This window comes from Rhinopithecus roxellana, chromosome 10, assembly GCF_007565055.1.
Source record: "Rhinopithecus roxellana isolate Shanxi Qingling chromosome 10, ASM756505v1, whole genome shotgun sequence".
In the NCBI taxonomy this organism is placed as follows: Eukaryota; Metazoa; Chordata; class Mammalia; order Primates; family Cercopithecidae; genus Rhinopithecus; species Rhinopithecus roxellana.
Genome location: NC_044558.1, coordinates 64,702,973 through 64,726,208, shown reverse-complemented (window position 1 = coordinate 64,726,208; position 23,236 = coordinate 64,702,973). Strand labels below are relative to the sequence as shown.

The window sequence follows — 23,236 nt, the reverse complement described above, 5'->3', positions numbered from 1 at the left end:
AGCAAAGTGCTTCCCTCCCTCATTCTCCAAACTTAAGATATAGGAAAGGGCAGATCAAGGAGATTTCAGCAATCTCAGAAGGCTTAATGTCACTGTATATTTTAGAACCTAGATTTTAAAATCAGCATGATAGCATGTATGATCTAGAGAGATGTTTCAGTAGGTCCTCAATGCTAGGATTCATGACGAAGATTTTATTTCTACGTGTGTTTAAGCCTAATGACACCTATCAATTATTTTTATCTTTGTTTTAAACTGCCAGTTATCTTTTAAAGAAATTAAGAAAGAGAAAAATTGGCTTTTACATTTTCCTACACATATTTACCATTTTGCAGAGCTCCTCATCTCTTTGCTCAAATTTTACTTAAGTGAGAAGTAGTGTCTCCCTTGTCTGAATTTTTATAGCACATATTGTGGACTATTTATATGTCATATATGACCTTACAGTTAGTTCCATGTGTATGTCAAATGTCCTCTGCCAGTTTTAGAGTATTTTTTGGCAAGGGTCTGAAGATTCCTACAGACGCGTCTCTCCATGCTGAGTTAAGAGAATCCTCTCTGTGATACTACTGTTCTCCGGACATCCAGGGTTTAACCTCTTTTCTCTCCCCATCTTGCCAGGAGACAGCAGGAAAATTATTGGGAGGTGTGGTAGCAATTTTCTTCAATTCAAATAGAATACTAAAATTTGAATAAAATAGCAATGCTGTTTCCTAATAGTGTAATAAATACCCTCCGAAACTTACACCTAAACCAAGAATGTTACCATTCTTCATAATTTGTGACCTTCTAGTGTTCTGTCCCTCAACCTTTCACATCTCATCCCAGAAGTAACTTCCTTATATTTAATGTTCATGGTTTGATTTAAAAATAGAATGTTGTTTTCGTGTATCTATATATGTATACAAAATTTGATTAAGCCATGATTATAATAAACCAAAGTACCAAACAATTAGAATATTTAAATTCCATTTTGTATTGATCAAATTACAAACAATGTCATGTCAACAAAGGAAGTTTTATCTTGCAGTATTTCTGTGTTTTAGGATAAACTTAAATGCATTTTCTAAAAGTATATTGGTATGAAGTGACCACTTATCCTTCTTGGGATAACCTTTTTAACTTTTTGGCTTTTAGAATGTCATTCTTCATGATGTAGTGAAATGAATGATACTTTATATGAAGTAACTGGTGATGTGGATGGTAGAAAAAAGAGAAAGTGGGCAATACTGCATACTAAGTATAATCAATAGTTGAGAGGTCCTGATAATGTTATTCACTTATATTGATAAATCATTTTGTAATCTGTTTTTTGTTTCCCTTATGTTTTTATTACTGCAGCTAAAGAAGTAAACAGGTCATGGCACGTTTAACAAAAAGACGACAGGCGGATACAAAAGCTATCCAGCATCTTTGGGCAGCCATTGAGATTATACGGAACCAGAAGCAAATTGCCAACATTGACCGTATTACAAAGTAAGTAAATTTAACCAAAAATATCTCTGTAAAATTTCATAGAAGATTTTGGGGGAAAGGCCAAAAAATTTTTCATCTATTATGCTAATCGACATATATTACAAAGAACTGAAGACACTTTTTGCTTTGCAGGAATATTTACTTGTTAGAAAAACACAGAAACATACAGAAGCAACGTGTTTAGAAGTTTCATAGAAAAATTAGATAAGGAAAATATCACTGTGTACTATTTATAATAGTTTTTTAGTTAACAAAATTTTTAACTCTATTTATTGATTTATTTTGAGATAGAGTCTCACTCTGTCGCCCAGGCTGGAGTGCATATGGGCTCACGACAACCTCCGCCTCCCGGGTTCAAGTGATTCTCCTGCCTCAGGCTCCCAAGTAGCTGGGATTACAGGCACGCACCACCACGCCCGGCTGATTTTTTGTATTTTTAGTAGAAGCAGCGTTTCACCATGTTGGCCAGGCTGATCTCAAACTCCTGACCTTGTGATTCGCCTGCGTCAGCCTCCCAAAGTGCTGGGATTTACAGGCATGAGCCACTGCACCCGGCCAGAGATTCTCTTATTAAAAACACCTTTAGTGAATCACTTTTGTGTAGTAAAGCTATCTAAAAACAGTCTACTGTTCATTACTAATTTTAATATAGGATAGGTGTGGTATGTGTAGTAACATCTTACTACTTTATAGCCCACTAACAGAATTTTCAACAATTTCCTTCTGTATTTTAGAAATCGTGTTAAATAAACATTCTGTTTTAAAGAAGAAAATTATCTACCCCCACCCCCTAGTTTCTCATGCTATTTGTATGGGTAGACAGATTCAGGATACAAAAAAAAAGAAAAATAAAAGTACTTTATGAAGCTTCTATTTACATGTTGTATACTAGTTATAAGGGAGTCTTCAGTTAGGAACTTGGTTTTGTTTTGTTTCTCTGGGTATTCTTAAAGAAATAAAGCTGAATTTATCTTTTTTAAGTGTTTGGAATTTTAAAAATAATTTAGAGAAAACATCTTGATGCTTTAGAGAAAATGTCTCTTCACATTCTTTAGATGCTGTGGGTAAAAATGGAGAATGGGAGTCATTTACAAAACTCACTTAAATAAGTGCCTTTTTTTGACCTTTCTTAATAAGTAATAAAATTGAGTTCCATGTATTTTTGTCCTTTCCCTGTATGCTGGTGAAGATTACAAAGGCTACTTAGCGATGGGTGCAGTGGCTCACGCCTGTAATCCCAGCACTTTAGCAGGCCAAGGCTGGTGGATCGCCTGAGCTCAGGAGTTGGAGACTAGCCTGGCCAACATGGCGAAACCCCATCTCTGCCAAAAATACAAAAATTAGCCTGGTGTGGTGGTGTGCACCTATGGTCCCAACCACTCAGGAAGCTGAGGTGGGAGAATCACTTGAGCCTGGAAGGCAGAGGTTGCAGTGAGCCGAGGTAAGGCCACTGTGCTCCAGCCTGGGTGACAGTGAGGCCCCAGTCTCAAAACAAAACAAAGAAACCCAAAGGGCTAAGAGGGGAGAAAAAAGGATATAGAGAAGGGGTGAGGATATATGTGGCTCCAACTCTGTACTCGCCCTTGGGGTATTTTAAAGCTGACTGTGTACAACTCCTTGCTCCTATAAGATAGTAGAGAAAAAAAAAGATAATACTATGTGAACAATAAGAATAAAATAAATAGTACATTATTTTAATGATTATGTTTTTAAATAAAGCACATAATTTGAGGTATGATAACTAAATGCAAATGATGTTGATGTAAAACATTTAAAAAAAAACAGTACAAAACAGTATTTCCTTATGGTTGAGATTTTTTAAAAACCATCCTTTATATAAAAATTGCTTAGAGAAGAATGTTTAAATAAAATACTTTTCTTTGGATTCAGCTTTTTAAATGAAAATCATGTAAACATGACAACTATTTCAGTTTTTCAGATGACCTTTATTCATCTGTAGCATCTTTCTCTAGAAGCTTTAGGGACATTTCTCTAAGCAGCTATCAGAATCTCCCAGTGTGAATGTTGCTGTTAGATTGTGACCACCTTCTAATCTGGGAGTAAGAGAATTAACTCCCACAGTAATGGGTGGCAGATACCTGCTGGATTATTATAACGTGTGTGTGTGTACATGTATACACATGTTAAACTGTAGTAAAAGACATGGAGATTATTAACAGGATTGCCTACATCTCATTTTGCATTATGTATGATTGATAAGCATTCTTTTCTCTCCTTTCTTCATCAGCGTAGCTTTAATTGATGCCAAGGCTTATTTTTCTTCATGTTGTAAGGTCCTTAGTTTTACAATTAAATATGAATACATTTATTTACCTACCAGATAGTCTTGGTTTTATTAGTTTCATCTAAAGATGAAAAGAAAGAGAAAGAAAGAATCAGAGGTTAAGTGCTTAAGACTGGGTCCCTGTGTTCCTCTGCCTCATCTCATCTGAGAGGTATGCCATGTTTATTTTTATTATGTGGCTCAAATCAGAGCATCCTGTACTTCCTTCATAACATTAATCACATTTGTCATTATTTCCCTGCTAGACAGCTCCAAGAAAGAACTGTCTAGAAAATTGCCTAACCCGGCCCAGTGCCTTTGCTTCTTGGCTGATATTAATTTCCCTGTTTGTTAAACTTGCCTAAGGTAAGTTAGGAAGTAGCAATGCACTATGACAGGAAGTCAGATCTTTTGCTCTAAAGCCTAATATTCCTATTCTGTACTCTCGAAAGGTAAATACTTTTCAAGCCTTAGATTCATTTTAAATCAAGTTGATCTACTTAGTCAAGTCCGAACATAAAGATATCTTTTAAACTTTGCAAATATCTTAAGGTACGGAAGGCTGTAGTAGAGTCACTGTCAAGAATGCATATTAGTCATTAAGTTTCATTTCTGATTTTGACTGATGAGTGATGCCATTATAAAAAAAGCTACATAGGTTTTGTCAAGCATTAAAAGTTGTGGGCTTTGGGGTGACTGACTCTTAGCCTGGTACACCCTAAACACTCTAATTGACTTCTGTACAATGGTTTAGTTCTGCTTGCTTTTGTTCTTTTAATCTCTAGGTTTCTCTTCTTTTTTGTTGTTGTTGTTTTTTTTTTTTGGAATTGATTAAAGAAACCCGGCCATTGGTTGTGATTTTCTATAGTCTGGCTTTTGCCAATCGCATCCCTGTAGTCTAGTTTAACCTGTTGCTCGGTCCTTTTTATTTCATGGAGATTGACAGCGGCATCTGGTGGCTTGGGGGAGGGGGCAAGACTATTCCATGGGAGTGGTGTGTTCCATCAGGAGACACATGATGTCAGTTGTTTCTCATTTTGTGATGTACATAGCAGTTGCTGCTAGATCCAGTAACTCTAATTAAGGACTGCCAAATGGTAATCATCCAATCTATCTTTCCTTTTTTAACTGGACTACTTCTATAAGGACATAGCTTCCCATCATCTGCTATTTGGTTACCATGTGGTATGGTTCATATGGGAAAAGTAGAATAATTCATTCTCTTTATGTATTTAGCAGTTTTTAAAATAGTATCCTTTAATGGTAACCAATTAGATTTAGAAGCAAATTGCCCTTTGGAATTCATGCATTTAATTACATTTCGTGTATTTCAGTCCATTTTCAAAATACCCCTTATTGATGCTATCTTTGACCAGTTGGAGCCTCTGCATTGTTGGCTTCTGAACTTCTTTCTGCTTGTTATGGAACAAGATGTTTCGGGATCCTCTTGTACATATCCTGCCCCAGGTCTGGAACCATTGATTTCTCCCAGGTGCTCTGGTTTCTTTTAGTTTTAAAATGTATTTTAAGAGCACTTCCTGGCTACTCAGTGTCGCTTCTGGGTGGGTCTCTTTCTAGGCCTTTGGACAGAATTATGAAATGCACATACTTTTAAAAGATAACAACACCTCCTGAGTTCATGCTGATACTTTCCATTGAACTTTGTGGCTACTGGGTTTTATTTACTTAGCTCTTGAATCTAAAATCTTTATCTACTTTCTGACATGGTGAGAATCATGGTTCTCAGGGACATCATCTGGGATAAAATTTTAGAATTTCATGTAGTCAGTTATTTTATGCAACATTAAATACACAGCTATTAGAGTAAGAAAATCTTAAATATTCTATATACCATGTATAGTTATGATTATGTTATTATTTTCTTATCTACACACATCCTTATTTAGTTTGGAGCCTCTCTTAGTGTGTTGGATCTTCTTTTCCTGTCTTCTGTATTTGTACTTTTCTATTTAATTCTTTTCATCTTTTTTCTTTTTGATTTTTAGTATTTTCCTTCATTGCAACCTCTTTTTATGTAACATTATCTGGTGTGTATTCATTTTTGTGGACCCTCTAGTTTAGACTTCACTTCTGAAGTGATGTTTTTTCCATTTACTTCAAATGTTGAACTCAGAATTCTGAGTTTTTCTTTTGATTTATAGCTTGTTTACCTTGTATCATTTTCTTCGTGTCTTTGCTCATGTCTTGAGACAGTAGATTCTAGCTTCCTTCTGTTTTGTAGGCTTATCTTTCTGGCATGTTTCTAACCATCAGGATGTCATTCTGTTCCATGTGCCATGGTCATTCTCTGTTGGTCATTCTCACGTGAAATCACTTTTCCTAAACTTGTGTCAGGGCAGAGTGGTTCTGAATACTCTTTCCAGATTTATGGCTTTAAAGTTCTTCTTATGCCATTTTTACGAAGTGCTAAAAATAGAGCCTAATTTTTCCTGAGATTTCCCAGATTTTTCTCCATCTTTTTCCCGGTTTTTTGTGGAGTCACCTTTTCTTATACTGAGGGTCTTTTCAACTGATCGCAGTAGTATTTGTTACTTTTATTTGTGGCCTTTCTCTGTAATACTGGGCTTTGTCCTGGAAGGGAACTGTGACTGCTTAATTTTGAGTGTTTGTAGGCCCCATTAAGCTAGCTCCTTAAGAATTTACCACAAATTGGCCGGGCGCGGTGGCTCAAGCCTGTAATCCCAGCACTTTGGGAGGCCGAGACGGGCGGATCACGAGGTCAGGAGATCGAGACCATCCTGGCTAACACGGTGAAACCCCATCTCTACTAAAAATACAAAAAAAATTAGCCGGGCGAGGTGGCGGGCGCCTGTAGTCCCAGCTACTGGGGAGGCTGAGGCAGGAGAATGGTGGGAACCGGGGAGGCGGAGCTTGCAGTGAGCTGAGATCCGGCCACTGCACTCCGGCCTGGGCGACAGAGCAAGACTCCGTCTCAAAAAAAAAAAAAAAAAAGAAAAGAATTTACCACAAATTCATGAATTACCATGAATCATCTGCAAATGGGAGTGTGTAAAATCCAGTTTCAGTGCTATTATCAAGTGGGCCTACTGTGCTTTCCAGTGTGTCTCTGTTGGGTATTTTACCCTCTTATGCTCTGTTCCATTAGTATCTGTTGTGCCTCTCTTTCTCCTGTAAGGGTATCAGTACCAATCAGGATCGTAGCTCTCAGAGATTTGTTCTCACCTGCTCAAATTTTGGGATGCATAGGAGTTCTCATGACCTAATTTTGTTCTGTGTATGCTGTCTGAGGGCATTTTGCTTTGTTTTATTTGATATTCTTCCAGTAACTCTGTCTAGTAGGTTTGGGGAGATTTAAAAACTATGTTGGCCGGGCGCGGTGGCTCAAGCCTGTAATCCTAGCACTTTGGGAGGCCGAGGCAGGCGGATCACTAGGTCAGGAGATTGAGACCACAGTGAAACCCCGTCTCTACTAAAAATACAAAAAATTAGCCGGGTGCAGTGGCGGGTGCCTGTAGTCCCAGCTGCTTGGGAGACTGAGGCAGGAGAATGGTGTGAACCCGGGAGGCGGAGGTGTGCCACTGCACTCCAGCCTGGGCCACAGAGCAAGACGGTCTCAAAAACAAAAAACAACAACAAAAAAAAAAAAACACAAAAAACTATGTTACCGTCATCATCATCATCATCCCATCTCACAACGATCTTGTGATTTTTCTTTAAAAAAGAAAAAGATGGGGGGAGCTGGGCAGTGGCTCATGCCTGTAGTATCAGCACTTTGGGAGGCTGAGGTGGATGGATTGCCTGAGGTCAGGGGTTCGAGACCAGCCTTGCCAACATAGTGAAACCCCGTCTCTATTAAAAATACAAAAAATTAGCTGGGCGTGGTGGAGGGCACATGTATTCCCAGCTACTGGGGAGGCTGAGGCAGGAGAATCACTTGAGCCCGGGAGGCAGAGGTTGCAGTGAGCCAAGATTGCACCGTTGCACTCCAGCCTGGTTAACAAGAGTGAAACTTGGTCTCAAAAAGAAAAAAAAAAAAAGTTTTTAAAGGCACAGGATATTTTCTGAAGTTCAAAAGCAGAGCCAAAAGCAATACATAATTCCTTCTGACAAAGGTAAATCAAAGGCGTGTTCTCCGTGTTTGTATACTGCACTGGACACATCAGAATAAATGGCATCATCATATTCAAACACACGATCCTTTTTTTTTTTTTGAGACGGAGTCTCGCTCTGTCGCCCAGACTGGAGTGCAGTGGAGCAATCTCGGCTCACTGCAAACTCCACCTCCTGGGTTCATGCCATTCTCCTGCCTCAACCTCCAGAGTAGCTGGGACTACAGGTGCCCACCACCATGCCCGGCTAATTTTTTTTGATATTTTTAGTAGATACGGGGTTTCACTGTGTTAGCGAGGATGGTCTCAATCTCCTAACATTGTGATCCTCCTGCCTCGGCCTCCCAAAGTTCTAGGATTACAGGCGTGAGCCACCGTGCCCGGCCAGGATTCTTAACATAGCAAGACTTGGGTTGCAGTTTAAAGAAGAAATTCCATTCGGGCGCCATGGCTAAGGCCTGTAATCCCAGCATTTAGGGAGATCGAGGCAGGCAGATCGCAAGGTCAGGAGTTGGAGACCAGCCTGGCCAACATAGTGAAACCCTGTCTCTACTGAAAATACAAAAATTAGCCAGGCATTGTGGCGCACGCCTGTAGTCCCAGCTACTTGGGAGGCTGAGGCAGAAGAATCGCTTGAACCTGGGAGGCGGAGGTTGTGGTGAGCTGAGATTGCGCCGCTGCACTCCAGCCTGGGCGACAGAGCAAGACTCCGTCTCGGAAAAAAAAAAAAAAGAAATCCCACGAGTGGAATTTGTGGCCATTTGAAGGATTTAAGTCTCAGATCCTCATAATTAATTGAATTGTTAGGGACTAATAATTTTCTTATCTCTGTAACAAAATAGGAAAACTTACCTGTTCTAAATGTTTGTTCCATCTAATTGTGATGGTATTTAACTTTGGAGTTCCTAACAGTAGTCACCCATTAGTTGTCACGATATCTCCCCAAGAAGGAGAGTTCTGAGTCTTTTTTTCCCCACATTCTTTTAATTTTCCTTTTAAAAAAACTGCTGGTGTCAGCTAGGTGCAGTGGCTCATGCCTGAAATGCCAGCATTTTGGGAGGCTGAGGGTGGGGGATCGCTTGAGAGTAGGAGTTTGAGACCAGCCTGAGCAACATAGTGAGACCCTGTCTCTACAGAAAATCTAAAAAATTAGCCAAGTATGGTGGTGCGTGCCTGTAGTCTCAGCTTCTTGGGAGGCTGAGGGAGGATCGCTTTAGCCCAGGAGATCAAGACTGCAGTGAGCTGTGATTGTGCCACTGCACTCCAGCCTGGGAGACAGAGTGAGACCCTGTCTCAAAACAAAAACAAAACAAAACAAACCTGCTAGTCTTGTATCCAAGAAGGTAGTGGGGAAGGTACTGTAAGTTAGATAATCACTGCTAAGATGTTTTGAATATTTCAGATATTTAAAAACCATACCCAAGATAAACTTCTTTAACAAGCTCCAACATTTTGGTGTGGAAAATATTAAAAGGATCAGTCTGAAATCAAAATATGTAAATGTGGTCAAGTCTGATTTTTGATTAACAATGAAACTGTCCCTCTGATTTAAAACTATATTTATAAATTTGATTTAATGATAATATGAAATTCTATAGATGACCTCATTTAGGAGCTAAATAAGCACAAATAAATTTTGGCCTGTCAGCGAAAACATTTTACATTTTTAGAAACTGGAGGATATTTTGTGATGTTTAAGCATTATAAAATGGAAACAAATTAGTCATTTTATCATTAAGAAGAAAATGCAGTAGTAAGTTGAGGGTTATGTGTGAAGATAAGCACAGGCAATAGTAGCTTCTCTTTTCAGTTTAAATGTCTGTAAATGCTGAATTATAGCTAGCACATGTGAATTAATCAGTTTTGTGTAATTTGAATAGGTATCATGATAAACTTTTGCAAGTTATTTAACAGTAATATTAAATATTTATAAAATATTTTTATGCCTAAGATGTTAGCCCTCGTTTTACACATTATACATCAAGAAGTAAAGGATGAAGAACTATGTAACAACAAAGTCAGTAACAGAAGTGACATTTAAACTTTTAATTACTGACTTTCCCAATATGAGGCCAGGTGCTGTGGTTCACGCTTGTAATCCCTGCTACTTTGGGAAGCTGAGGCGGGTGGATCCCTTGAGCTCAGGAGCTTCAAGACCAACCTGGGCAATGTAGTGAGACCCCATCTCTACAAAAAAATACAAAATTAGCCGGGTGTGGTGGTGTATGCCTGTAGTCCCAGCTACTCGGGAGGCTGAGGAGGGAGGATGGCTTGAGCCCGGAAGGTTGAGGTTACAGTGAGCCATGATTGTGCCACTGTGCTCCAGCCTGGGCAACAGAGTGAGACCTTGTCTCAAAAAAAAAAAAAAAAAAAAAAAAATTTCCTAGTATGATTCATAACTCATTGTCATGTTATTTCTCTAGATGCCATGTCCATTTTAATATCCATTAAAAACAAGTTACATATATCACTTCCTTTTCTTCTTTAATCCAAACAAATTTTTCACATCTGATTTGGACTATTATGACTTGACTTTAGAGGTTTATAATAATTTTAAGTAATGATTGTAAGACAGTTTAAAGACATACTTTTGAAATAAGTACAGATTTTATGCTAGTCTCTACTGGCATTGTTGGCTAGACTGTGTGATTGAGGGAGGTTAGCTTGTTTATTATGGACTACTAGAAAAAGCAATTGAAGTATTTGACCGATATGTTTCCTTCCTGTCTTGGGCAACTTTAATTTTGTGTTTCTAGCGGTGATTACACTGTGACTAGTATGATTAAACTAACATTGGATTGGTAGACTAGTCCCATTCAAATGAATATTTCAGATTAGGGCATCAATTAATTACTTGTATTGCTTACTTTAGGGTCAAACCCCAGTTAGAAAATGTGACCTCTGACCTCTTGTGACATGTTTGGCATTGAAATTTCTGAGTTCTCCTGGAGTTCTTCCTGTCGCTACAGATATACATAAACCCAAACTGTAAGTCCTCTTCGTGTGTAGGTTGCGTTTGAAGTTTCAACTAGGTACACATTATTTCTTAAGTTAAATTTTGCTATGTCTCACTGTCAATTTCTGTTCCTTCACTGGAATTATTGGAGAGGAGGAGAATAGCCATTGCCTAAGTTACTTCTTTGGAAATAAGTTCATTTAAAAAATGATTGATTCGTATTATACTGTTTATGTAATCCCAAGGGTTCTCCACAGAATTGCTCATTGTATTCTCATTTCCATCTATATTGATTTAGTGTTTCTTACATATCTTATTATGAAACCAGATTGGCAGGTATACTGTTACTATTTTATTGTACTTTACACAATAATGGCCTTACAGAAGAAGTAACTGATTCTGAATAAATATAGTCCACAGTGAGTTTTTTCCAGCATGCCAAATTCTTAGGACATTCACCTTGCCTTGGGTTGTTGTCTAGCTGTTTTCATGTATTTCACATTTCTTTGTGCATCTATGAAGGAAACATACAAGGCACATAAAAGTATAAGACAGTAGTACAAAATATTGGAGGGGTCAGTAGCACAGATTGGAGTCTATCAGTTTACAACACTGTAGGCCTTATTTGAGGGGACAGTCACTGTGAGAATGCTTGGGATGCCTCATGAAGGGAACAGAAATAGTTAGGCCTTGATAGTTGGATGGGATTCGACAAGGCAGAGAGGAGAGTCAAAGCATAGACTATCTGGATCAAGCAGAGGGACTGTAGGGCTTAAGGAAGAGTGGATAAAAAGGCAGAAAGAGTTAGACCAGCAGGATTTTTAATGCTAGCATTGAAATTTTTATCCTGTAGCGAGAGGGGAATAGCAAATATTTTTTGAAAGTAGAAATGGTAAAAGTAAAACATAGTCATTTTTTTCTGCCGCGGCTGGATTGACTCGAGTCTATCTGCTCTTCTCTGTTCTGGCCTGGGTTTCCATCCTTATGACTTCCTTGCCTGTTTTTCCAGTCCCCAGCTTTGCTCGTCTCTGTTTCTTCCCATCGTGGGTGTTAGAGATGCTTTTCAAAAACATCATCAGGATAATGGACCAATAGGTCCACTGTTGCAAACGTTTTTCTGCTGCCTGTGAAGTCCACATTCCTGTGCAAAGGTGTTGCTGTCTCGGCCTGCCTCTTCTGCACATCCTCCTGCAACTCCCCACACTCCTTATGCACTGGCTGGGCTCTCGCAGGCCCTCAGATCTGCGTTTCCCATGCTCCGCCTGGGACGCCCTTCCCAGACTCCTCCTTCAGGTGTTATCTCCTGACAGCTTTAAGTCAACCTAATTCTAGCAGTTATTTTTCTAAATTTTAGGTCTGATTGTGCTCTTAAAATTCTGTTTTGATTTCCTCATTATTGATAAAGTCCAAATACCTGAGCAAGGCATTTGTACAAAGCTCTCTACAGTGAGACCCTGACTTTTTCTTTTTTTCATACCCAGCATCTCCCTACTCAGTGTTCCGTCTAATGAGACTGTTCTCAATTGCCCGAGCACTTTATGGATTCTTCATTTTGTGTTTTTCCTTCATCAGTGGACAAAATCATACCCATTCTTTTAGGATCCAGCTCAAATCTCCTTTGAGATTTTTGAGACATTCCTTATTCAGACCCATTTTCCTTTCTCTTTGTTTCCTTAGTGATATATATACACACACATACATATACACACACACATACATACATATATGTATACATATATATTATGTATGTGTATACATATATATGTATATACACATATATATCTAAAAGTAATATATATACACTATTTGATTTTATTATTAGTCTCTTAGGATCTTTGAAGAGCATTCTGCGTCCTTTCGATGGTGAGCACCTTGAGGGTAGGGTATATATATTTTCTCTCTTTGTAGCTTAGTGTGAGGCACAGTAATTGGGACTTTAGTAATAATATTCAGCTGTGTAAACTGTAGAATTGGTTTGAAGGAGGGTTATAATAATTGATAACATTAGTCATTTTGTGAAAAGCACTGGCTTTATATAATTATTTAATTTTCACAACAACTCTGTGAGGTATGTTGTCATGAGTCTCATTTTGCTGAAAAGATAAAGCTTAGGAAGTTAAAATGGATGGCCCAAAGTCAGTGGCAGAACTAAAATTTTAATACAGGTCTATCTGATATTGGAGTCCAAGCTCTTAACCGTTAAATGTTTCCTTCTGGTATTTTAATGGATTTGTATTTATATCTTTGCAAACTTTGAAGTTTTCAAAACATGATCATCTACATGGAACTAACACGTTGTCTCATTTCATCCTCACAACATCTGTGAAGTTTAAGTTAGCCCCACCTTATAGGTAGGGAATGTGAGGCTATCAGGGTAAATTGTTTATCCCAGGTTACGTGTTAGAATTAGGAGGAACCTAGTGCTTCAGAATGTGTTCTGAAATATTAAAATGACTCCATTGATGAAGGAGCCATAACAATGCTGTTTTAGGTTTTCAAGTGTATTGCTCTTTGTTCCATGCAATTTTGAAATATTTGTTTGCCATGAATTATTTTGTTTTATTTCTAAAAGTAACATAAACATATTACAAGATACTTGGAAAATAGAAAACAGAAAAATAACCCTCTATAATTTATCTATCAGAAATCAAATCCGATACTCATTTTGATTTTCTTCTCCCCATTCGTTTTCCTATATGTGGTTGTTGTCTCAGCAGCATTCAACCTTTTTCCATGTTATTGCTTGGCCACCATAAGTTATTATTTGTAGTGGTTGCACAACACACAGCGTTTCATCTGGTGAGACCGCACTGTAATATGAGCTGGGAAGGAGGAGAAACAAGATGAATGAATATTTGTTATATGACTTACATTATCTTATTTACCTTCAAAACAACAGCATGGGGTTGACTTTACTAATTTTACTTCATAGATAAGCAAATCGAGATGCAGTGAGGGTAAGTGACTTGTCCAAAGTTACGCAGCTAGTCAGTTGCAGAACAGGTGTCTGTACCTGGATCTGTGTGACTTTGCAGGCCATGCTTTTCCACTCTGCTTTCACGATGCCTCCGTGTGTCATCTGTTAAATTCTTATAGCAGCACTACATATTCCAGTTATACAGAAAAAGAATGAGGCGAGAGCTTAGAGGGGTAAAGTGTGAAGTATTAAATGTGAGGTACTGGACTACATTTTGCATCCATGATGTCATTTAGCTCCTACTGCAGCCCTGTAGTATTGCCTGCCTTCTGACCATCACGCTGCCAGTGTTACGGTCTAGAATAAGTTGGATGTTTTCACGTTTTTCAGTGTGCTATGTATCTCCTTGTTTTTTTCCCCATGTTTTGAATTATTTCCTTGCCATGGACACTTAGGATGTCTTCACTTTCCTTCCACCATAAATTACCAGGAGGCCTTGCCCTACTTTTCAGTACCACAGGTGACACTACAAGGAACTTGTTGGTCTGTCTGTCCAGAAGCAGAAATTCCTCCCTCATTTCAGGGTAGGCACATAGGTGCCTAATCTGACTGAGCTCTCGAGAAGGGCCACCTCCATCGTCACGCTGGGTAGTGCTGTGCACAAGAGGTTTTATTTTCCTGCATATCTGCATTTGCTGAATGCTGTTCATTTGCCCACGTTTTGTCACTTGGATGCTTGAACTTGCATTTCTTTATCTGTTCGTGAGTTTAGGCAGCTCTTGGTGTCTTATGAGGTTTTGCGTTTCCTTTTCTGTGAGTCCCTGTTATTCTCTTCCTGTTTTCCACTGGGAAATTATTATCTTTTTCTGTTGATTTACAAGTGCTCTTTATTCTAAATATTAATTCCTTTATAGGTTTTATGCTTTGCAAACATCTTATTCTGTCATCTGTTTATTTACCTTTTTCCGTAGTTTTATTTCTTGAGCAGAAATTTCAAATTTTGAAATGATCATATTCAATCTCTTCTGCCTAATGTTTTATGCTTTTGAAATTTTATTTTAAGAAGTCCTTCTCCTTAAGAAGGCCACAGAATATTCCCTACATTTTCTTTTACTAATTGTATAGTTTTATCATTCTCAGATAGGTCTGCAGTCCATCTGTAGTTCCCTTTTTAGGTGGTAGGTAAGGATCTGCTTTACCTTTTTATGTTTCACTCCATAGTCAGTCTGCCTTTTTCTTTAGGATTTAAACTTGAAAATCAAAAACTCTTTTGGGAGATGTTTTAGGGGCCCTTACAGCATTCCATATAGTTAAATTATTTATTAGCAGTACCATTATTTGTGTGCCCTCTGCCCCTGCAACCTCTGTATGGAGTAAGGATCTCGTTTGGGTATGGGGTATCCCAAACACCTAGAACTTAGTGTCTGGCATGTGACAGTCACTCAACAGTCTGCAACGGTATTTGTTGAGTGCTAGGTGAATGTAGGCTTTTTTCCTGTAGCTAGTTAGTCATTCTAACAAAAAGCTTGAAATCTTTAATAAAACCAGACTAATAGCTCTGCTGTTAACCAGCTGTGTTTTCTTGAAGTCATTTTCTTTCCTTCCTCTGTAAACTAATGCCCTGTGTAACCACCATCTCAATTAAGATTATAGGAAGTTTTTATCACCCCAAAAGTTCTTTGTTCTCCTTTGTACTGCCTTCTGCTCCCTTCCATCATTGATTTACCTATGGTCACTGTGATTAGCTTCACCTGTTTTAGAATTTTATATGAATGGAAACATATTATTTTCCATGATCAGCTTTTCTTGGTCAGCACGTTTTGTGATCCGTTTGCTACGTATATTAGTAGTTCATTTGTTTTCTTTGCTGAGTATATTTCATTGTGTGGATATACCACAATTTTAAACATTTGTTAATCTACTGGAGGAATATTTGAGGTGGTTTTTTAAAGGGGAGATAGGGTCTCACCTCTTAACCAGGATGGAGTGCAGTGGCACAATCTCGACTCACTACAACCTCAACCTCCTGGGCTCAAGGAGTCCTCCCAATTCAGCCTCTTGAGTAGCTGGGAGAACAAGTGTATGCCACCATGCCTGGCTAATTTTTTTTTTTTTTTTTTTTTTTGGTAGAGTTGGGGTTTCTCCATGTTGCCCAGGCTGGACTCGAATTCCTGGGCTCAGGCGATCTACCCACCTCAGCCTCCTCAAGTGCTGGGACTACAGGTGTGAGCCACCATGCCTGGTTGGTGTTTTCATTAGGAGGCAATTATGGCAAAAGCTACAATATCCTTTCATGTACAGGTGTAGGCATATGTTTTGAGAACTACCTAGGAGTGGAATTGCTAGGCTATGTGATAAGTGTATGTTTAACTTTATTAGAAATGGCAAAACTATTATCCAAAGTGACTATTTTACGTTTCCAACTGCAGTCTATGAGAATTCCAAATTTTCCACATTCTCTCCAACACCTGGTATTGTCAGTTTTTAAAAGTTCAAGTCAATCCCCCTGATTTATACTAGCATCTCATGGTGGTTGAAATTTGCATTTCCCTGATATAAGCATATTTTAATGTGCTTGTTGACCAGTTATAAATTCTTTTACATAGTATTCAAATCCTTTGCCTATTTTTTTATGGAGTTACTTTATTTCAGTATTACTGAAGTGTTACAGAGCTCTATATATATTCCAGATACAAGGTCACTCACAGACCTGCATATCTAGAGTTCTGGAGGGATGTAATAGAGGAAATGAGGAACAATCAACATTTATAGAGATACTGGCTAAAAAGTTGCTGAAATTATTGAAAGGTACTAATAATCCAGGAAGCCCATTGCAGACCAAATTTAAAATGATATCCACATTTAGCCGTATTGTAAAAACTGTAGTATTTACTATAGAGAAAGAGTAGATCTTAAGTGTAGCCAATAGATTTTTTAAGAGACATCATGTATACAGATGTGGTAGTTAGACTCACAAACTGACTTCTGAACTGGAGTACTGGAATCCAAATGACTGTGAAATAGTAGCTTTAATGTGTGTTAAGAGACAATAACTCTCAGCCTAGATTTTTTTACATTTCAAGGAGGAGATTCAGATAAAGACTTTTGTAGACAAATACAATCTGAGAGAAGAGAAGTTCTCACTGGCTAACATCAGGCAGAAAAAAATGATCTCAAGTGAAAGTTCTGAAATGTAAGAATGAATAATGAGCAAAGACTTGATAAATATGTGTTTAAAATTAAAACATTAACTATAAAAAATAAAAACAATGTTCAAGTTGTGAAAAAAAATCAGGCTAGTGCCACCATAATAGTGATCATTGACAGTAGAATGGATAGTTGTATATTTCTATAACAGACTATTATACTACAGTAAAAATAAACTATAGCCTCACACATCAATATGGGTTAATTTCAAATACATAATATTAAGAAAATAATCAGATTACAAAAGAATACATGCAGTATGATTCCATTTCTGTAAACTTCAAAAACAGACAACACTGAACAGCATGTTTTTAAGGGATAGGTATACATAGGGGCCAACAATATAAAGACATAAAAGGGGAAATGGCGAACACAAAATTAAGGACGGTGGTAACCAGCTTTGGGGGTGAGTGCCACCAGGATGGGCACATTCTAGGAGCTTTTGTCAGAGTTGGTTTCTGCTTTCTTTCCTAACATAGGAGGTGATTTAACTGGTGTTTGTCTTGTTCTTCACACTACACATATTTTAAAATAATTTCTTGTATGTGTAATTTCTGAATTGAAAAATTTAAACCAAGAAGAAGTCAATGGGAGGCATGGAAGTTTGCTGGGGAAAACAGGTGACACAGAAGGGTCAGGAAGGCAGGGCATGTAACTGAGAAGGATGAAGTGCTCGGCATCGGCTCATCACCGGTATACTGTTCCCCAATACGTGTATCTCGGTCACATTCCGGTCTATTGATGACCCACTCCACTGTTTTAGGTAATTCATTTCATTCAGCAATAATTATCATAATTTAAGTCAACTGTTTCTTTTTGGCTGTTTCTCTGTTCTTCTACTGAAGACTTTGTGTGCCAGATTATCCAAATGCAAAGGATATCTTAATTACATGGAAATTACATTATTCACATGCTATTCGCTTCTAAACATTTCTGGTAATACTATGGAAAATTTTTTCTGCTAAGTATTGTTGTAAGTAGAATTCTATTTAGTGTTATCAAGAAGAACTTTATATGGAACTGAAAGAGAAAACCTAGTTAATTAGCTTTTACTTCTTTTTCTCCAACAAACTGGATACAGTATATAATTTTATTATGACCTTTTTTTATAATTGAGTTAAAAATGAAAATGGAGGTTTTAAAGATGTGTATGATCTGAAAAGACATGATATTATAATTTTTAACTTATTTTGAAGGAAAATCCATCAACAAAATTAGTAGGTTATACATCATAAAATTTGGTAATCATTGACATTTTGTCTTAGAGTTGTGTTTATATAGATTGTGTACTAATATACTAAGAAGCATTGTACAAATAAGGTTAGATTTAGTTTGGGGCTAGTAAATTAATATTAAAAAGAAAAGTATAATATATTTTAAATATTGGAATTCAATTTTAATATAAAGATTTGAAACATCCTGTTTCATTGTAAGACATTGATGAATTCATATTTTCAACTGCTGGGAAACAGAGAAAAAGGGAAGAGAATGTCTGAAACTGGGGTAAGAGTAAAAGGGGAACTATTAATAGTTCTGCCAGTACAACATGTAAACGTAGCGGTCCTATAAGCACGGTCCCCCTTTCGTCATGAAGAATGAGTGGAAGGTGGAGTGCTTTTAGTTCATGTGTGTGCCCCCATGCGCATTGTATTCATGTATGTGTATCAATACGTATACACGGTATCTTTCATTGGAAGTTCTTTTGTTTCAGAAATATTTTGGGGGCAGTTAGAAAAAAGATATAGAATAGAGTAAGGTTATATATATCAGAAGGGGATGAGCAGAATGAGGAAAAGGAAAACGAAGTTTAGTATATGAAATAGAGCCACAAGTAAGGCTAATATAATATAAGAAAGACTTCTATACCTCTGTAAAGCCCAACAGCCTGCCGAGGATGGGTTGCAGATTTGGCTTTCCGTTTTCTAGTAGCTAACGGAAAGGAGAAGCCTCAACATTTTAGTAATGTCCATGAAGCAAATCAGTTGCCTAGGTAAAGCGTAGCTATTTCTAGTAGTACTAAAACCAGAAAGAAATCTTTAGGGTTTTCAGAAAGCTAACCATTTTCTAATAATTGCAAAGCTCGTGTCAGGTGGCAGAGTGTAGTCCTATGTCTTGAGAAGTCATGGTTGAGATTTCAGAGGCAATTTTAATTGAAATGTTATTGTTATATAATAAACAGTATGCCAAAACAGTACTCTGCTGTTACTTTTACTTTTTTCCAACTACAAAGGAAATTGACTATCAAACTTACAATATATTTCAATTTCAGATGTGAAACAACTACATTATTCTTGAACCTATGGTGATTTTTGCATCATTACACAGATATGTCATTTTCATTAGTTGTATCATTGTTATAAACTGGTAAGTAAGTTTTTAAAAAGTTGGTAAAATTTGGGGATAGGTCTAATTTAATAATGTAAAAAGATTCAAGCAAGCTGTAAAATATATAATTCATAATGACCAAAATTGAAATTTTAAATTAAAAATATTTCCTTTTTATAAAATGGAACCAATGTTAATAAAATAAGTAGTTATATGTGTCACAGTAAAAATGTTCTTTGCTCCCCAGATGAAAACTTTGCCTGTTATTTGAAGGGGTACCTAGGTCTCTACCTAGCTCTCATATAACTAAATGTTCTGCTTTACCAGTTTAAATGTGGTCACTGAATAAATAATAGAGATCAAAATCAAAAGTAATTATTTACAGTGTAACATTTGGGGTAATCATAATGGAGAAAAATTTTTAAAGAAAAAGTATAATACCTTTACTATTAACAAAAATATAATTGAAAGGAAGGACTTTTTTGGTTAATCCTCATAAAATCTCTGCAGTGTATCTATATTCAGCAAGTACGGTAAATTATTTTTAATTCAGAAATAAGAGAAATTAAGACTCAACAGTTTTGCTTAAGTAGAAATTATGAAAAGGGTTCATATTTTAGTGTTATGAAAACTAAAATATTTCACCTCTCCTTGTTAGCATTTTTCCTAGATAGTCACTGGAGGTCCATGATAAGTAGTTCTGTGCATGGTATTTAGACAGTGGGACAGAACTGAAAAGAAGGATTATTACACTCTAGCCTAGGACTTTACAGACAAATAGGTACTTGCATATTGCATGTTCTTTCCACACCCATATGAGTGTTTTTATTAACTGTGTGCCATATATCTGCTTGAAATACAGATTAGAGGGATACAGGCTCTAGGATGATGATGTCTGGTGGACCACCAATTTCAAATCACCTTTATCAAATCAGGAATTGACATGATTGAAACTGGGCTTTTAGTGCGTATGCGGACCAAGCTCTTTCTAGGTTAGCTTTAAGCATAGTCTTTCAGTGTCACAACCTAGTCTGTGTGTTCTTGCCAAGGCTCCCTTTCTTGGTGTTCCTGAATTACAGTTTTTGTCTCCCTGTCTCCATGTGATTGTCAAAAGCTCTCACTTGCCTTTTCCAGAATTGGCAGATACTCCTAAATGAATTCTTTTCTTTGGTTTTTCTGGTTTTCGATGGAAGGATTGATCTGAACAACCCAATAAATTACTATTGGTAGCAGAACTGTCTCTCTCTCTCTCTCTCTCTCTCTCTCTCTCTCTCTCTCTCTCTCTCTCTCTCTCTCTCTCTGTCTCTCTCTCTCTGTCTCTCCCTCTCTCTCTCTCTCTCTCTCTCGCCCCCCCACTTCCCCTCCCTCCCTCCTTCCCTTCCCTCCCTCCCTCCTTCTCTCTCTTCCTCCGTCTCTTTCTCTTTCTTTCTCTGTATGCATGTATGTATATGCATATATAATTTTAAATCTTATCCTTGTTATATACACTGTGAGCATTTTCTCACACCATTGTTGTTTTTCTTGGAGACAGTGTCGCCTAGGCAGAAATGCAGTGGTGCAATCACAGCTCTCTTGCAGCCTTGACTTTCTGGGTTTAAGTGGTCCTCCCGCATCAGCCTCCTTCTTTTTTTTTTTTTTTTTTTTTGAGATGGAGTCTCGCTCTGTCGCCCAGGCTGGAGTGCAGTGGCTGGATCTCAGCTCACTGCAAGCTCCGCCTCCTGGGTTTACGCCATTCTCCTGCTTCAGCCTCCTGAGTAGCTGGGACTGCAGGCGCCACCACCACGCCCGGCTAGTTTTTTGTATCTTTTTAGTAGAGACGGGGTTTCACCGTGTTAGCCAGGATGGTCTTGATCTCCTGACCTCATGATCTGAACATCTCAGCCTCCCAAAGTGCTGGGATTACAGGCCTGAGCCACCGGCCTCCTTCTTAACTGGGACCACAGGTGCATGCCACTATGGTTGGCTAATGTTTTAAATTTTTTTGTAGAGATGGGGTCTTACTATGCTGCCTAGCTGGTGTCAAAATCCTGGGCTCAAGTGACCCTCCTGTCTCAGCCTCCTGAAGTGCTGGGATTATAGGCCTGAGCCACCGTGGCCTGCCACAACATTGTTTTTTGGAACATTAATTTTATTAACTGCATAGTATTCTATAAAATGGATATACTTTAACTTATTTTACTAGTATTAACATTTAGTTCCTTTTTTTAACTATAAAATTTTATGATGTGGGGAACATTTTTTTCTTTTTTTTTGAGACAAGGTCTTGTTTTGTCATCCAGGCTGGAATGCAGTGGTGTGATCACAGCTCACTGCAGCCTCGACCTTCTGGGCTCAAGCAGTCCTCCCACCTCAGCCTCCTGAGTAGTTGAGACTACAGGTGTACACTACCATGCCTGGCTAATTAAGAAAATACCTCAGATTTTCTAAAAGGGTCACCACTTCCCTGGCCCATAGGAATGATGAATACACACCATTTCCTTTTCTAAAACACTCTAACAGAGGTTTTGGCAGGGAGGGGAGGGTTCAAGTTAGGGTTAGCTGAGACTGCAGACATGTGCTGCCATGCCTGGCTAGTGTGTGTGTGTGTCTGTGTATATATTTTTAGAGACAGGGTCTTGCTGTATTGCCCAGGCTGATCTTGAACTGCTGAGCTCAAGTGATCTCCTCACCTTGGCCTCCCAAAGTGCTGAGATTACAGGCATGAGCCACCACTTCTGGCTGGAAATGTTTTTCTATTAATACATAAGTCTTGCTCCATCTCAAGTCATTTACTTAGAAATGGAATGGCTGTCAAGTGATAGGATTATCTGTAAGGCTGTTGATGTGTAATGCTGGACTCTTTCTAGAAAGGGCTTTCAATAGCGATGTGTTGAGGGTGACTGTCTTGATGCCTCTTTACCAGCATTGAGAATAATTATTTTAATTATCTTGCTGATTTAAGAGGGAAAAATTGTTTTCCTGTTGTTTTAGTTTCACATTTTTAGAATATAAACTTTTTGTCATATTCGTCATAAATGCTTTTCCTTTTTATTGTTTTCTTTTAATTTACAGAATGGAAATTAGTGATAATTGCTTCAGAGGCAAGAAAAAATGAGTTTCAGGTGTTTGTATCATAAAGAAATTCAACATTTCTAATCTAGTCAGGTATTTTGGATCTCCTCCTGTTATACTTCCATAGCTTTTATGCTCATAAAGTCTTTTGACATCAAGATACTAGATCAATATTCATTTAAATTTCTATGTCAAATTTTATGATTCTGAAGTTTTCAGTCCCCTGAGCTAGTACACTGAGCCAGTAGGGGGCCATAAGGTACTGAAATTGGGGGGGGCAGTCCTAAGTCTTAAGGTATTTATCCAGATTACCTAGAATACACTTAAAATACATTTATGATACCATCAACATTGTAAACAGTGGTGTGAACCTGTTTATGAGGGACGAGAAGACATCACAGGCATTTGTTATGTTTTTCGTTGACAGAAAACACATCACTGCATTCTGTGGTGATTCGTTCTTCCACTGGTTGTGGCTGTTTTTATACTGTTTTTATGGTGCTCATTTTCCAATATATTAATTTCAAATGAGATGGCAGAAGTTTCTGAGATTGAATCATTGTTAGAAGGCTTAAAGATAGGTAATTACTTTCTGCAAATTATGACTCATGAGATTCCTTACTTTTGTAAAAATGTTAAATCAGTGGCTGTTACCATGAAATACACAAACACACACACACACATTATATATATTTTATATATATGTATGTATTTGTCTTGGAACTTTCAGAATGATCTTGGGGAGGGGAAACAGTGTAGGCTTCTATGGCCTGTGGCTTGGAGGCTCTTGAGTGCTCAGCAACCCACGGAAGCTCATACCCTGGGAGAGAAGGGAGCGCTCTGGGGCGCCAGATGGTGGAAAGTTGTGGGAATGGAGTGGGGTGGGAGAAAATGAGGAAGTTACTGAAAAAGTTCAGATAAATTGAGTG

The 23,236-nt window shown here is 37.9% G+C and overlaps 1 protein-coding gene across 21 annotated transcripts in view; it reads left to right on the top strand.

Annotated features, from left to right (window-relative positions):
• The window catches only part of ZMYND11 (zinc finger MYND-type containing 11), a 117,304-nt gene that overhangs the window by 42,405 nt on the left and 51,663 nt on the right, over positions 1 to 23,236 (top strand). For 17 of the 21 annotated variants that reach the window (XM_030938751.1, XM_030938740.1, XM_030938750.1 and 14 more), the window contains exon 2: positions 1,342 to 1,476. In XM_030938751.1, the coding sequence (XP_030794611.1) occupies positions 1,361 to 1,476 (116 nt within the window). In that variant the 5' untranslated portion in view covers positions 1,342 to 1,360. Of the gene's footprint in view, positions 1 to 1,340; positions 1,477 to 10,723; positions 10,840 to 19,200; positions 19,296 to 23,236 lie in introns of those variants that run through there. The other 4 variants (XM_030938752.1, XM_030938742.1, XM_030938741.1 and 1 more) reach the window with 3 other exon arrangements.